Source organism: Populus nigra, chromosome 1 (assembly GCF_951802175.1).
Source record: "Populus nigra chromosome 1, ddPopNigr1.1, whole genome shotgun sequence".
NCBI lineage: Eukaryota > Viridiplantae > Streptophyta > Magnoliopsida > Malpighiales > Salicaceae > Populus > Populus nigra.
This window is the reverse complement of record NC_084852.1, coordinates 47,022,246-47,037,652: the sequence shown is the minus strand read 5'-3', so window position 1 is coordinate 47,037,652 and position 15,407 is coordinate 47,022,246. Positions and strand designations below refer to the sequence as shown.

The 15,407-nt window shown below is 34.8% G+C and overlaps 3 protein-coding genes across 3 annotated transcripts; 1 reads left to right on the top strand and 2 right to left on the bottom strand.

The window, feature by feature from the left end:
- The first annotated feature begins 851 nt into the window (after positions 1 to 851).
- Positions 852 to 1,727, top strand: LOC133682470 (probable CCR4-associated factor 1 homolog 11). The gene has a single exon (XM_062105813.1). It carries the CDS (start codon positions 852 to 854, stop codon positions 1,725 to 1,727), a length of 876 nt encoding a protein of 291 aa, XP_061961797.1.
- A 531-nt stretch (positions 1,728 to 2,258) lies between these two features.
- LOC133702244 (wall-associated receptor kinase-like 8) lies at positions 2,259 to 3,147 on the bottom strand. Its single transcript, XM_062126543.1, has one exon. The coding sequence runs from the start codon at positions 3,145 to 3,147 to the stop codon at positions 2,284 to 2,286; it is 864 nt and encodes a 287-aa protein (XP_061982527.1). The 3' UTR covers positions 2,259 to 2,283.
- Positions 3,148 to 11,067: 7,920 nt separating this feature from the next.
- On the bottom strand, positions 11,068 to 15,058 carry LOC133702474 (wall-associated receptor kinase-like 8). Its single transcript, XM_062126789.1, has 3 exons — positions 13,817 to 15,058; positions 13,532 to 13,645; positions 11,068 to 12,466 (listed from the first exon to the last, which is right to left on the bottom strand). The coding sequence occupies exons 1-3, from the start codon at positions 14,715 to 14,717 to the stop codon at positions 11,253 to 11,255; spliced, it is 2,229 nt and encodes a 742-aa protein (XP_061982773.1). The 5' UTR covers positions 14,718 to 15,058; the 3' UTR covers positions 11,068 to 11,252.
- Positions 15,059 to 15,407: the final 349 nt, after the last annotated feature.

Here is a 15,407-nt window from a genome sequence, read left to right as displayed (position 1 = left end):
TCTCGAACTTAAGTTATTAGACTAAGTATTTCTGTGTGGACCCTAATCCTTCTATTTTTCTCTCCTCCTTTATTACAGCAGAAGTTGACATCGAACGACATTATTCTTTGACAAAATTAATTTAAAAATTATTGACTAGCAAAATCAGCATAAGTTGACATCGAACGACATGATAAAGCATATTACATGCAATTTGTTACTCCCTCTATTTCAAAGATATTGTTTACCTTTCATTTTGGTTGTCCTAAAATTATAATCCATGATTAAAAAAATTAAACAATTAATTACTTGATTTTACTATTATACCTCTAATTATAATTTGTTTTAATTCTTCCACTCAAGATTCTCTCTTATTTACTTTCAAATGATGAATAAAATAATTTGAAATAAGATACGTAAATAATTGCTGAAAAGTTAAATGAAATAATATCTTTGAAACACATGGAGTAACAATTTTTCTGGATTTGCCGGCTCATCTATTTGCTGGCAGGGATTGAACAATACATGCAATTTGTTTTTTTAATCCCTCCCTGATTGGATATTAGGTAGGCAATTAAGTGTCTTATTCGTTATGGACTCCTTGATTATATAAAGAGGTTGTAATTATAAGCCGAATTAATTTAAGACACTGAAAGTAGCATTCCATTAGGACAATCCTTCTTACGGCAGGAAACCTAGGAATGATCTCTTTTTTTAATTTTGAGATGGAAAACCTGAAGAAACAAGGATTCCATACACTCCTAATCAACTTCGGACCACCCCTTCTGATCTTGGCTATAGATTGACAACCTAAGCCATTGAAATAGCTCAACTTGCATTAGATCTTCAAATCACAACGTACAGCGTCAACGATGAAGAGCAGCAAACCAGTACATCTGCGCGAAGTCTGGGCAGACAACCTCGTATATGAGTTTTTTCTAATCAAAGAAGCGATCTCTCGCTTCCCCTTGGTTGCTTTGGACACAGAATTCCCTGGTACTATCTTTCAATTAAATCGTGACAAGAGTTGGCTGTCTCATGCCACTCCCTATGAAAACTACTGTCTCATGAAGTGGAATGTTGATCTCTTGAAAATAATTCAACTTGGGATGGCTCTTTCTGATTCACATGGAAATCTTCCAAGTTTCGGAACAGAATTCCACTATGCGTGGCAGTTTAATTTCCGGGATTTCAATATCAAGCACGATCATCACAATGAAGAGTCTATTGGCTTACTTGAACGCCAAGGTATTGATTTGAAGAAGAACAGAGAGAAGGGTATTGATTCCTCAGATTTTGGAAGGCTGATTTTGAGTTCTGGACTTGTTTCCAATAATTCTTCAATAACTTGGATTACTTTTCATGGCGCTTATGATTTTGGATTCTTGATCAAGATTTTAACTAAACGAGAGTTGCCAAGTGATATGCGGTCATTTTTGGGGATGATGAGGTTTTTCTTTGGGATTCGAGTTTATGATACAAAATTCATGATGGGATGCATTAGTGGCTTGCACGGTGGATTGGAGAGGGTGGCTATGTTACTTGGTGTTGAACGAATAACGGGAAGCAGGCACCAGGCAGGATCTGATAGCTTGTCAAGTCTACAAACATTCGTGAGATTTAAGGAGTCGTGTGCTAAAATTGATCTCGAGAAATTGAATGGCTATGAGGGAATGATGTTTGGACTGTGTGAAGGCTGGTTAGGGTTCACTTACGCACCTGATACATTCATGGGAACTCTAGTTTGAAGGAATATCAATGGAGTTGTACTCTCAGGTCTATAAAATATTTTCAGTGTCATCTCTTTTTTTTCGCTTAAACTTTTTAATCCAAGATCTCGCATTGATTTGTCAGAAAGAGTAATGAGAAAGCCTATAACAGCAATAGTCCTAGCAACTAGCTAGGGACTTAAGCTACAATAACTTGGCTTAGATATACCTACAGGCAGAAAAATGTATAATTAATTGTGGTAACGTAGATGTTCATACTGCATTGATTATCACCAGCAGCAGAGGTGATATGAAATTGACCAAATAAGCAGGCGCAACAAATCTCAACAGTCTTAAAATACAGTAAGGAAATTATAACTCAGGAAGACGATCGATAAATAGAAAAGAGATGCTCATGTACTTTGTCTCCTGATAAACCAGAACAATCTTTGCAGAAATTATTATTATTAATATTATTATTCAGAAGAGGAAGAACCCGTTTGTCTACTGGGCAAATGCCGCATAAACAAATGGTTTATTTCAAGAGCTAAAAGCGAAGCTGGTGTACAGCCAAACTGCAACATAAAGTCTTTTCTTAAACATTAACTTTACCTACGCACCCAAGGTAAGGGTTGCCCTCATAACCTTTCCGGCAAGAACATTCGTATGCTAAAGTCAAAGAGTTCTCGAGAAGGAAATATTTGCAATTCATGGTCTTGGGGTCATATTTCCAAAGCTTGTAATCCATCACCCAAGCCAGCACCACCGGAACATATTCCCGATCATGAAACACTTGCGGATTGTTTATATCGGAGAACGCAACCCATTCTTGGTCTGCTAGGAAAGTAAGCTTGCATCCACTGCTGTCTTGACTCTCATTTTTAGTTTCTAGACTTGGATAAAAAACCTGCATCCTATAAGGAGCTCTGGCTACGCAGCAGTGCTTCCCAGAACAGAGACTATTGATTTCTTGCCCATAAATAATGGTTGTTTGATTATAGTAGGGAACGCATGTTGAGTCACATCCACTGACTTGGGGCCCAATCTCTGTCAAGAGAGCACGGATGTTGCAGCCGACTGCAATGAACAGATTACCGAAGGAGAAAAAGAAAGGACTTCCCTCCAAGTTCACAGGTGGACCGGATTGCCTACCGGAACAATTGGAGGACATAATTGGACCTTTGACGACGGCAGCACCATCTTCAATATTCAGAACCTCCATATTGGTTTTTCTTATGAAAACCCTAGGAGGGCTGGCTGCTTCGTCACAAACAATCTCAAACGATTCTTCCAGGTAGCAATCTTTTGTCGTTCCAAAAGGGTATGGAATGCTGATGTTTCCACAGTGATCTTGACAACCAGGCTTTGCTATAGGTGCAACTGCTCTTGCTAACTGAAATAAGGTGGGCAACAGTAGGAGAATGATTGGAGACAAGAAATATTTGTAGGCCATTTTCATTTTCTCGTATTGTTTCGGAGTTCAACATAGTTGAGTTTGTTCAAGACTTTATAGGCATGTTCTAGGCTTTCTAGTTTAATCTAGCAGGAGGACAAGTGGATTCAATTGTCTGGATTAGAAAATAGACATGGGTACTAGTTTAATTGGAAACAATGTGCCTAGCTAGCAGGACTTCCTCAAAGTACTGTATGTTTGTGAGAGAGTAGAAAGATTAAAATTAACAGTTTGGTGAAGGATTGGTGGAGAGTAGAAGGTGAGAAAAATCGACATGAGAAGGGTAATAAAGTTTCCTATATATTTGAGTATTTTTCAAAAATAATTTGTTCTGGGGATTTACTAGATAAAATAATTGTTCTTTGAATTTTTTTATAGAATATTTGGAGATTATATTAATTTCTCAAGGGGACTTTAATTATTTGTGATGAATTTGCACAACAAATAATATAAGTGCTAATAATGGAATGGGAATATTTAAGATCGAGCTAGCTGTAAAAAAATAATATTATAATTGTTCATTTAATATGAAAAGATGATATTTTTATTAGAGAATAATATAAATTATATATTGAGACTTCACCTAACAGCTTAAGTTTTTGGGTTAAATTGATTTTTTCACATAGTATAAGAACCTTGATGACTAAGCGGTTACGAGTTCAAATCTCATCATCTCTATCTATTTAATAAAAAAAATAAAGTATAAAGTAATGTGAGTCAATGTAAGTTTCAAGTTTAAATAATTTTCACTTGAGGGGGTATGTTAGAGAATAATATAAATCATATCTTGAGACCTCATCTAATAACTTAAATTTTTAGATTGAATTGGTTTTTTAATAATTTTTTCTTATTAGTTGAATAACTATTACACAGCAAATTAATTAAATATTTAAGAGAGCAAAAAAGGTCAGACAAGAAATATTACCTCTCTTGTGATCATTGAATAGTCGAATGAGGGTGCATCATCAAAAACAAAAAGAAACATCCAAGAAGTTTCTCTGAAGCACAAGTAAACTTCAAAAACTCGAAAAAGAATTAAAAATGTCTAATAACATAGATCCAAGCTCCTAATTATTCAACTATGAAATCTTTAATAACTTTAGACAATTTGACTGTTATCTTAAGAGTCGACACGAAACCACCCTCGAGCAAGAAGATTAATAATAAATTATAACCAAACTCCTCAAATATTTTAAGATTACACAAATATTCAACAGTTTGAAAAACTCGACAAAACTTATTTTTTTAGAAAACAATATTAAGAAATATATTTGTATCCAAAATACATTTAATAATTTTAAAATATATATTCCTTCAGTAGTAAGGAAGATTTTAAAATGTTACATGTGTTATAGAGTTTATAATTTTATTTTTCTAAAACACCACTATATATACTTGTAATCTTTCAACGTAAAATAAAAACTTTATGGATTTAAAAAATTTATCAACCAAAGATTTTTAGAATTAATCTTTTATATATTTATAATTGATTTTAATTAGTTATATTAATATTTCATGTTAAAATAGAGAACATTATCAAACAAAATATTAATTCAGAATGTGAGTGAATTCCATTTTTAATTTGATATTAACCATTTCAAAAACAAATCTGTCCATTAGAAATTAGATTAGCAAAGAAAGAAAGCATCGAATTATAATAAATAAATAACTTTCCAAGCAGCTTCTGGCAGTGATAACTTTTGCGCTGAATTTGTCACTGAAGAGACAAATAAGCAGTTTGACTCTTCTCTATGTATGTGATATGCATGGTAATAACCTTTTTAGTTAATAATTATTCAGTCTTATCATTCCATCAATAAATTTATCTATTTTGACATGGAAAAAATCTTTAAATATATATTCTCCTGCAATTAACTGTATCAATATTGCAGATCATGGAGTCAATGAACAAATTATTTAATTTTGATGTTTGAGGAAAGCAGCTTTATAGTACCGAATCAACTGATGACCAATTCATAACGATGATACAACAAGATTTAAAAATTAAACAATTTCTTTAAACATTTTTTTTTTTGCTAAACTAATGGAAATCAAATTAATAAAGATATTCGTGACAAATTGATAATGATGACTTAAAATTAAAGACTTGTCGCACGGGTACGGCGTCGCGGCGAAATAGTATGATTCCCACTTTAAATCTAAAATATAAATCTATTTGGCCAAATATTGGGAGACATGAAATTCTTGTCGTTTATCGTTTGAAAATGGAATGGGAGTCGCCACCTAGTATTTTGGTCACTAGGAACCCTAACTGGTCTCAGAGATCGGGTACGGGGACTAGTTGCGTAATGGAAAGATATTAGCACCCCAAATACGTCTTACCTAAGGTAAGCTGCATTGTTTGATTGTCTGATAAAAAGCTAAAGTGTTATTGTATTTCTAGTTGTTGGTCTGTCTATGGTTTAAGAAAAGTCCTCCTCAGTAAGGAGGTCCTTATCTTATCGGGTAAAAACCTAACCGTTCTAATGTCTATATGAAAAATATATTTTTAATATCAGGAATACGTTTTACGTATAAATTCATAATCCAGATACTAAAAAAGAAGACAAAAAGATTTTTTTAGAATTTTTGAAATATTGGCCTAGTTCTCATGGCTCTAACAAACTTGTTGTTACAGCCAAAGTGCATACTAATACATATATTTTTTTTGAAATTTTTTTGTTGTATGAAAATATGATGTGATGATTTTTTTTTAATCTTTGGAGAGACTAGGCCGTATGCATAAAAACAAAACATTTTTTTATATATTTTATATTTTTTGATGTCTTGACAAAAATCGGGTATTTTAATACTGGATTTGTATCTTTACGGTATAAAAATACAAACCAATATTAAGCCATTTTGATGAAAAATATGCAGGAAAATCAACAATATTTTTTAGGATCTTTCAGATTTTTTTTGAAAGCAAAACATTGTTTTTTACAATTTTTCGATGTTTTTGACGAAAACCGGGTATTTTAATACTGGATTTGTATCTTTACGGTATAAAAATACAAACCAATATTAAGCCATTTTGATAAAAATATGCAGGAAAATCAACAATATTTTCAAGGATTTTTCAGATTTTTTTTATTTTTTTTTTCGATATATATATCTATATATAAATAATATATAAAACATTATAATAAATAATAAATAATGTTAGGTGGGCTGGGCTGGGCCGGCCCAACTAACTGGGCTAGACTCAGCCCCCAATAAGGGTTGGGCCGATCTCGGCCCAACAAAGTCTTCTATTTTCGTCTAGGCCGGACCTGGCCCAGACAGCACATAGCTAGGCCAGAATCAGTCTGGCCCACAAACACATAGCTAGGCTAGAACCAGTCTGGCCCAGAGAAGAAAAAAACAACAATGTTGGGCTAGAATCAGCCTGGCCCAGCAACCTAACACCAGGTGGGGAATTATTTCCCCCCTCTCCTCCTGCATGCAAAATGCTGTTCATTCTGCATGCAGGGGAAAAAAACACGAAAGCGCAGACAATTAAGGAGGAGAAAAGTTACTTGGCGTGGAGGAGATGGTGCGTTGCTGGTCTAGTTGCTTCGGTGGCGGTGCTACGGTGGAGGCCGGTGGCGGTGTTGTGGCTCACGAGCGGCAGCTCCAAATAGTAATGTTACTGCTTCAAGCGGTGGAAAAAAAGGCTTTTATTCTTCCCTTCTCCTCCGTTCTCCTCCTCTTCTTTTGCTGCGTTTCCTTTCCCCTTTGGTTTGCTTTGTATCTTTACTGTTTTTTTTTTCTTTCCCTTTTCTCTAAACCTCACAGTCCCTCTCCCGTTTGTGTCTTCCCCGGTTCTTTCCTTTTTGGTCTGTTTTCGTCCCTCTCCCGTTTGTGTTTATTGGTGGTTCCTTTCGGTTCCGATTCTCCTTTCCTCTATTCACTTCCCCTTTCGGTTCTTTCCTTTAAGAATTAATTCAATTGCATCCCTGCCAATTTCAATAGCCGCCCCTATAGTTGGCCGCCTTTTTTATTTTGGTCCTTGGTCTCTAATTTATGCAATTTGATCCTCAATTGACCAATAAACTTCTAATTTCTTCAATTTGGACCCTGATTGGGTTAATTACAGCCCCTCTATTTACGCACCTTTTCCAATTTGGTCCTTGGTTTCAGATTTCCTCAATTAAGTCCCTAATTAGCCATCAAACTTCAATATTTATGCAATTAAGCCCCTGATTTGACCAAATCAACTCTTAAAAATTATAATTTGACCCCAGAACTTTAATTTCTTCCAAATAAAGCTCAAATTGACTTAAAAATCAATTTTTCTTGCAATCAAACCCTCTATAAATTCAATTAAACCTTCAATAAAATCCAATTAAGTCCATAAACATCTAATTTTGGACTTTTCTCTTCAAATGAAATTTTCTTTTCCCACAAGGCTCTCATCATTTAAGTATATACTGTAAAAAATTTCGATCCTTGTATTTTTGAAACTCCTTAATCAATTTTTTTGGTCCTTTTCTGATTTCTTCCGGCTATATATTTATTTTTATTTTTTTATTTTTGTGTGGGGACCGAAAATGGATTACAACAAGACTAATAAATTTTGAATTTGTATGTTTTATGTAAAATTAAGCAGCTAGAGCCTGGCCTAAGTATCTTTTAATTTGTTCTCTCTAGTTTAGTGCATTTTTATAGTTTTGATATTTTAAAAAAAGAAAAAGAAAAAGAAATAAAATTAATTCATTAACACGTCGCTAAAACAACGTTGGATACCATCTCAAGATAAAAGATAGACATAGTTGCATACTAATACATATATTTTTTTTGAAATTTTTTTGTTGTATGAAAATATGATGTGATGATTTTTTTTTAATCTTTGGAGAGACTAGGCCGTATGCATAAAAACAAAACATTTTTTTATATATTTTATATTTTTTGATGTCTTGACAAAAATCGGGTATTTTAATACTGGATTTGTATCTTTACGGTATAAAAATACAAACCAATATTAAGCCATTTTGATGAAAAATATGCAGGAAAATCAACAATATTTTTTAGGATCTTTCAGATTTTTTTTGAAAGCAAAACATTGTTTTTTACAATTTTTCGATGTTTTTGACGAAAACCGGGTATTTTAATACTGGATTTGTATCTTTACGGTATAAAAATACAAACCAATATTAAGCCATTTTGATAAAAATATGCAGGAAAATCAACAATATTTTCAAGGATTTTTCAGATTTTTTTTATTTTTTTTTTCGATATATATATCTATATATAAATAATATATAAAACATTATAATAAATAATAAATAATGTTAGGTGGGCTGGGCTGGGCCGGCCCAACTAACTGGGCTAGACTCAGCCCCCAATAAGGGTTGGGCCGATCTCGGCCCAACAAAGTCTTCTATTTTCGTCTAGGCCGGACCTGGCCCAGACAGCACATAGCTAGGCCAGAATCAGTCTGGCCCACAAACACATAGCTAGGCTAGAACCAGTCTGGCCCAGAGAAGAAAAAAACAACAATGTTGGGCTAGAATCAGCCTGGCCCAGCAACCTAACACCAGGGGGGGAATTATTTCCCCCCTCTCCTCCTGCATGCAAAATGCTGTTCATTCTGCATGCAGGGGAAAAAAACACGAAAGCGCAGACAATTAAGGAGGAGAAAAGTTACTTGGCGTGGAGGAGATGGTGCGTTGCTGGTCTAGTTGCTTCGGTGGCGGTGCTACGGTGGAGGCCGGTGGCGGTGTTGTGGCTCACGGGCGGCAGCTCCAAATAGTAATGTTACTGCTTCAAGCGGTGGAAAAAAAGGCTTTTATTCTTCCCTTCTCCTCCGTTCTCCTCCTCTTCTTTTGCTGCGTTTCCTTTCCCCTTTGGTTTGCTTTGTATCTTTACTGTTTTTTTTTTCTTTCCCTTTTCTCTAAACCTCACAGTCCCTCTCCCGTTTGTGTCTTCCCCGGTTCTTTCCTTTTTGGTCTGTTTTCGTCCCTCTCCCGTTTGTGTTTATTGGTGGTTCCTTTCGGTTCCGATTCTCCTTTCCTCTATTCACTTCCCCTTTTCTTTTTCTTTTTCGGTTCGTTCCTTTCTCTCTTTTCCTTTGTTATTTCTCTGCCTCTCTCTCTCCCTCCCTTTCTCTCTCGCGTGCTGGCGTTGTGGTGGAGTATTTATAGGGCAAAAGGAGCGGGGGCTCTTTATTGCTGTGCATGGGGAGCAGGGCAGTGCCGGGTTGGCCGGCCAGTGAGCGTGGCTGGCAAGGTGCGGCACCCCTGACTTCTCATCATCAAGGCTTGGGGTTTCGAGACTTCTGCAGGGCACGCGGCTCACAAGAATTAATGAAGAAAGAGGAAGAAAACTGTCTACCTTCCCCTGCTGCACGTCCGGGGGAAGGAGAAAGAAGAACAATGTCGCTTAAAACGACACTGTTCTGCCTCTTTTTTTTTAACATGAAACAGCGTCGTTTTATACAAAACGCGTCGTTTCATTTAAATGTGACGCCAACAAATGTTTTTCAAATCAATTCTTAATTTATCCTTTGTTCTTTTAAGTCCTCACAATGTAATTTGGATTTTAAGAATTAATTCAATTGCATCCCTGCCAATTTCAATAGCCGCCCCTATAGTTGGCCGCCTTTTTTATTTTGGTCCTTGGTCTCTAATTTATGCAATTTGATCCTCAATTGACCAATAAACTTCTAATTTCTTCAATTTGGACCCTGATTGGGTTAATTACAGCCCCTCTATTTACGCACCTTTTCCAATTTGGTCCTTGGTTTCAGATTTCCTCAATTAAGTCCCTAATTAGCCATCAAACTTCAATATTTATGCAATTAAGCCCCTGATTTGACCAAATCAACTCTTAAAAATTATAATTTGACCCCAGAACTTTAATTTCTTCCAAATAAAGCTCAAATTGACTTAAAAATCAATTTTTCTTGCAATCAAACCCTCTATAAATTCAATTAAACCTTCAATAAAATCCAATTAAGTCCATAAACATCTAATTTTGGACTTTTCTCTTCAAATGAAATTTTCTTTTCCCACAAGGCTCTCATCATTTAAGTATATACTGTAAAAAATTTCGATCCTTGTATTTTTGAAACTCCTTAATCAATTTTTTTGGTCCTTTTCTGATTTCTTCCGGCTATATATTTATTTTTATTTTTTTATTTTTGTGTGGGGACCGAAAATGGATTACAACAAGACTAATAAATTTTGAATTTGTATGTTTTATGTAAAATTAAGCAGCTAGAGCCTGGCCTAAGTATCTTTTAATTTGTTCTCTCTAGTTTAGTGCATTTTTATAGTTTTGATATTTTAAAAAAAGAAAAAGAAAAAGAAATAAAATTAATTCATTAACACGTCGCTAAAACAACGTTGGATACCATCTCAAGATAAAAGATAGACATAGTTGCGATAAAAGAGACACGTTTCATGTTTTTTCTTGAATCAGTCTCAATCTATATTTTTTTTCTCTATCACGAGAATCTAGCCACTCTTTCAAACTAGGGACCAATAAAAAAAAATGAAGTTTATGACTAAAATTAAATTTAATAAATTGTTAAGAACTAAAAACTTATAATTTAAAAAGTTGGGAACTAAAGTACATGTATAGCCACAATTCTAGCAAAACCATCTCTTTTTGTTTTATTTTTTATTTTAGTTTTTTATTTTTGAATCTTGCCTTCCTTAATAAATGTGATATAATTGGTCATTAATTTGAGTGCATAAGGGTGTGGTAAAAAAAAGAAGAGGGACTAAAAAAATCATCTAATTTAAAAAAGGTGCATATTATTGGATTATTAGATGAATTATTTTTTATAAATGATATTAAATTTGACATTATTAATTTTTATTTATTTAAATTAGACAAAATTTAAAAACTATGACTGAAACTAAAATATAATCTTTCAACTTTCGGATTAGAGCAACTTTTGTTGGGAGTACTGGGGTGAGATAGAGAAAATCAAAGGAGTGATAAAATCACAAGGAGAGATCATAAATAGAACTACCACAAGGCACAAAATACTAATTATACATATATGTTAATTGTTCGATTAGTTTAGGAACGTCTGATGAAGGGAAATACAACGAGAAAATCTTAAAATTGTCTAAAACTCATGCAAATCAAATGAACATAAATGTCGTGGATGTCCTTCATCACCATGTTTCGTGAGAAATCAGTGGCTGGACATCCAAAGATGGAGCCGTGCCATTTCTAAAATCGCCAATTGTTACTGAAGTAGGTCCAGCAATTTCCCATACGCTGGGAACTTCATCCCTGATGTTTTCAAGTTCTTTACTACTTTGTTGTGCATGAAGAGCTCCTTTTGACAGCCGAATCTGCTCCAACTCTATCGCGACTTCTCTCATTGTTGGTCGTTTCCTTCCATTCAAGTTCAAGCATCTTCTTGCAAGATTAGCGACTGCGATAACTTCTTCTTCACGGTCCTGCCCCACAAGTCGTTCATCAAGAATATCAAATATCTTGTTCTCTTCCATCAAAAGAATAAAATGAGTGGCTAAACTTCTCCTGTCTTCCGGCCTTTCATAAGAAATTGGTTTTTGCCCACTCAAGAGCTCTGCAAGAACAACACCAAAACTGTAGACATCACTTTTTCCGGTAAACTGGCTAGACTGGAAGTACTCTGGGTCCAAGTATCCAAAAGTGCCTTGAACATGAGTGGTTAGATGAGTTTGATCAATGGCGATCGATCTTGAAGTTCCGAAATCTGATACTTTTGCTCTGAACTTCTCATCTAACAGTATATTTGTAGACTTCATATCACGATGATAAACCGGAATGGAGGCTGCGGAATGAAGATAAGAAAGTGCCCTAGCAACTTCAGTAGCAATCCTTAGTCGCATTTCCCATGAAAACTCGAACTCCTTCTTCTGGTCATGAATATACTCAAAGAGATTTCCATTGGGAATGAATTCATAGACTAGCAGAGGAACCTCCGTCTCTAAACAACAACCTAGCAACTTGACCACATTTCTATGATTGACTTGTGAAAGGATGACGACCTCATTGATAAATTCTTCCAACTTTTCTTCATCCACCATTTTGGATTTTTTAACAGCAACGATCATTCCATCTGCTAGCATTCCTTTATAAACAGTTCCTTGGCCACCTTGACCAAGTATTCTATTATCATTAAAACGATCGGTTGCCTTTTCCAGCTCCTTGGAAGTAAATATTTTTGTTTTCTGAATGCTTCCATCACTTGAGGATAATTGTTGCTGCAGCAATAAACCACCATTTCGTTTGAAGAACTTCTTCTTCAGTTCAATGTTCTTCCTTTTTTTTACAAGTTTATATAACCGCCAAATACCAACAAGCAGCAACAACAATCCAGTGGCCGCACCTAGAACTGCCATTGCTCGCAAGAGAAAAAGAAAAAAGTTGGATACATACACACGTATTATTATTGAACAACAATCTATGCCAACAAGGTGCATGGTTAACCTTCTGGCGTATATTTTCTTATATACTTTTTTTTTAATTCTTATATTCTTATATGTTTTTGTATATTCATATTTTTTTCCTTATATATCCTTTCACTATTTTGAACAAAAAAGCCACTTTTTTTTTTAATTTTAAAGCGCCTAAAACAATTACAAAAATAAAATAAAATAGCATGGAAAGATCTCCAGGTTTTTTTTTTAAAAAAAATATGTTTTTAATTTTTTTTTATTTTATTGGTTTTTCATGTTTTGTTAAGTTTTCAAAAATTTTAAGACTTAATTTTTCATTTTTAGGGGTATTTTCATCCAAACAGTAACAAAAGAGTATATAAGAGAAAATATCTATATAAATCCAATACATAAAGATAAATAAATCAATTAACCTAATTTTTTTAATTAACATACGACTTTTCTTTTTATTCCCACAAATAAAATTAATATTTTTTTTTACAAATAGTTATTTTCTTCTTGAAGTGCAAATGGAGAACTTTCCAAGTCAAACATACCCAATCGATTAGTATAAAAAACACTGTTCAACAATAGCAACGTCAAAAAAACCATACAAAAAATTTAAAATTTTCCCATATAAGTGGAAAAGCGTAATTATAGATAATTATACATTAAGTATCCAGTTCTTGTCTGTATTTAATTAATTAAAAAAAAAGAAAAAGAAGGTGAAATTAAAAAGAACAGAATTATATCGTATGCTATGATTTACAGGGGAAGGGTAAAGATGTGAATTAATAATTAAGAAAGTACTATATCGTCATTGCCTCATTCTATCCATTTTGGAGAGATAAAAAAGGCAGTCATGGACGAGAATTAATTTTCTCGTAGCTCCCATTCCATTCTCTCAGACAAGGGAAAACATATAATTTCTACTGTCTCCCAAACACAAATTATCCTCTAAACCAATGTTTCAGGTTCCTATAAATTACGAAGGAAAAAAGAATTAGGAGACAGGAACTTACTCAATAAAGTGATCTTAGCTTTGTCAAGCTCGCACTTGTACCACCCCGGTACATTCACACATTTTGTCATCCCCGAACACAAATTTACCCCGGGAATTTTGCACTGATCGATATCTGATTCAGGAAATCCAATGAGTGAGCATGTTCTTGTGATTGGAGCCATCCAAAAGTAGAGTGATATTGCATGGTGAATTTATGCTTCAACTCTATTCTAAAGCTTCAGTACTCCATTATTTTTTCTTAAGAAAAATAGATTAAATCACATTAAGCGTGTTCGAATCATACCAGTGCATCCATCAGGAAGATACGGATTGCCATCATAGCCCGGGTTGCAACTACAAGTAGTTGAATTGGAATACAATGTTACTGTTCTCAAACCCGACCTGCCAGAAGTTAAGTTCATAGGGGGGTCGCAATGCATTGCATCAGAATTCTTTGCATCATAATACAATGTTACACCTTCAGGGATGTCAGTACCATAATACATAACCCAATCCAGGATTACTGGAACATATTGCATATCTTGCACCACCTCGGGACTTGATATATTGTTCCGGAACCATTTTTCCTCTACTATAAAAGCTACCTTGCATTGATTCCTGCCTTGATCATTAATAGGGTGCTCTGGGGTCACCAAACTCGCGTTGAACACCTGGAGACTCGAGGGAATTGTGGTCTGGCAGCAATTGTTACCAGAACAGTAGCTATTTTCTTTACCTTCTGTACTAGCACCGCAAGTTGACGTGCACCCAACAATTTCTGGCTCAATTCCGTTCAATAAAGCACGATTGTTGCCGCCCATTGCGGTGAAGATATTTGAGGAAGAGAAGGAGAAAGGACTTCCAGTCATATTAATGGCTAAGTTGGCACCTCTACCAGAACAGCCAGAGGAAATTATTGGACTGTTTACTCGAACCCAACTGTTCCCTAATGAAATCTGGAAGACCTCCATGTTGATTCTGCTTAAGAAAGCCCTGCTGGGAGAATTCGCAGTTGTTTCGTTGCAATGAACTGAGAACCAGTCATTCATGTAACAACCTGTTCCTATTCCAAATGGAAAAGGGATGGTAATGTTTCCACAAGTCTCTGTACAATTAGGCCTCGCCATAATTAGTGCTGATACAGTTGCTATTTCAGGGACTAGAAATAGCAGGAGAAAAATTAGAGGGACACTACGAGGAATCATGCCTTCCCTTCTATTGCAGATTTAGATGCTGCTGGAGATCAATAATGGAAGGAGAGAGAGAGAGAGGGGAAAGATCTTTCTTTGCTCCCTATATTTGTGAGAAAAAAATACCAATTGAGACAGAGACGACTGCCTTAAAAGAGTAAACGAACTGTCCAAATAATTTGAAGCAAATTCAATGAAAAGTTCTCTCTCAATCTATCTATATATTTGGTGGCATTCCATATTTTAATTCGAGTATTCGTAGGATTTAGAGCTAGGATGTTCCAAGAAGGAGGTTATCTTTTTGAAATCGAATTCCTATTCCAAATGGAAAAGGGATGCTAATATTTCCACAAGTTTCTGTAGGATTTGGAGTGAGGATGTTTCTTTCCAACTTCCAAGCTTTGATTAATAATGTATAAAGTCCACAAGACTACAAATTAAGACTCTCAAATTGAGTGATGGTGACTTTCGTCTAACCACTTCAAAGACGAAACAGTAGGCTTTGAACCACTTAAATGTGTTGGGACTCAGAATAGAGAAATTAAAGATAGAAAGGTAGCGTGTAGACGACGATGCTATGAAGAAAAGTCGTTTCTCTAGAGTGCATGCCAAGATCTTGTTATAATGTGCAAGCCTAATTCAAAAGGAGTTATATTGAGATTGCGAGATTGTGTCTAGTTAATGTTATAGGATGTAATGAACATA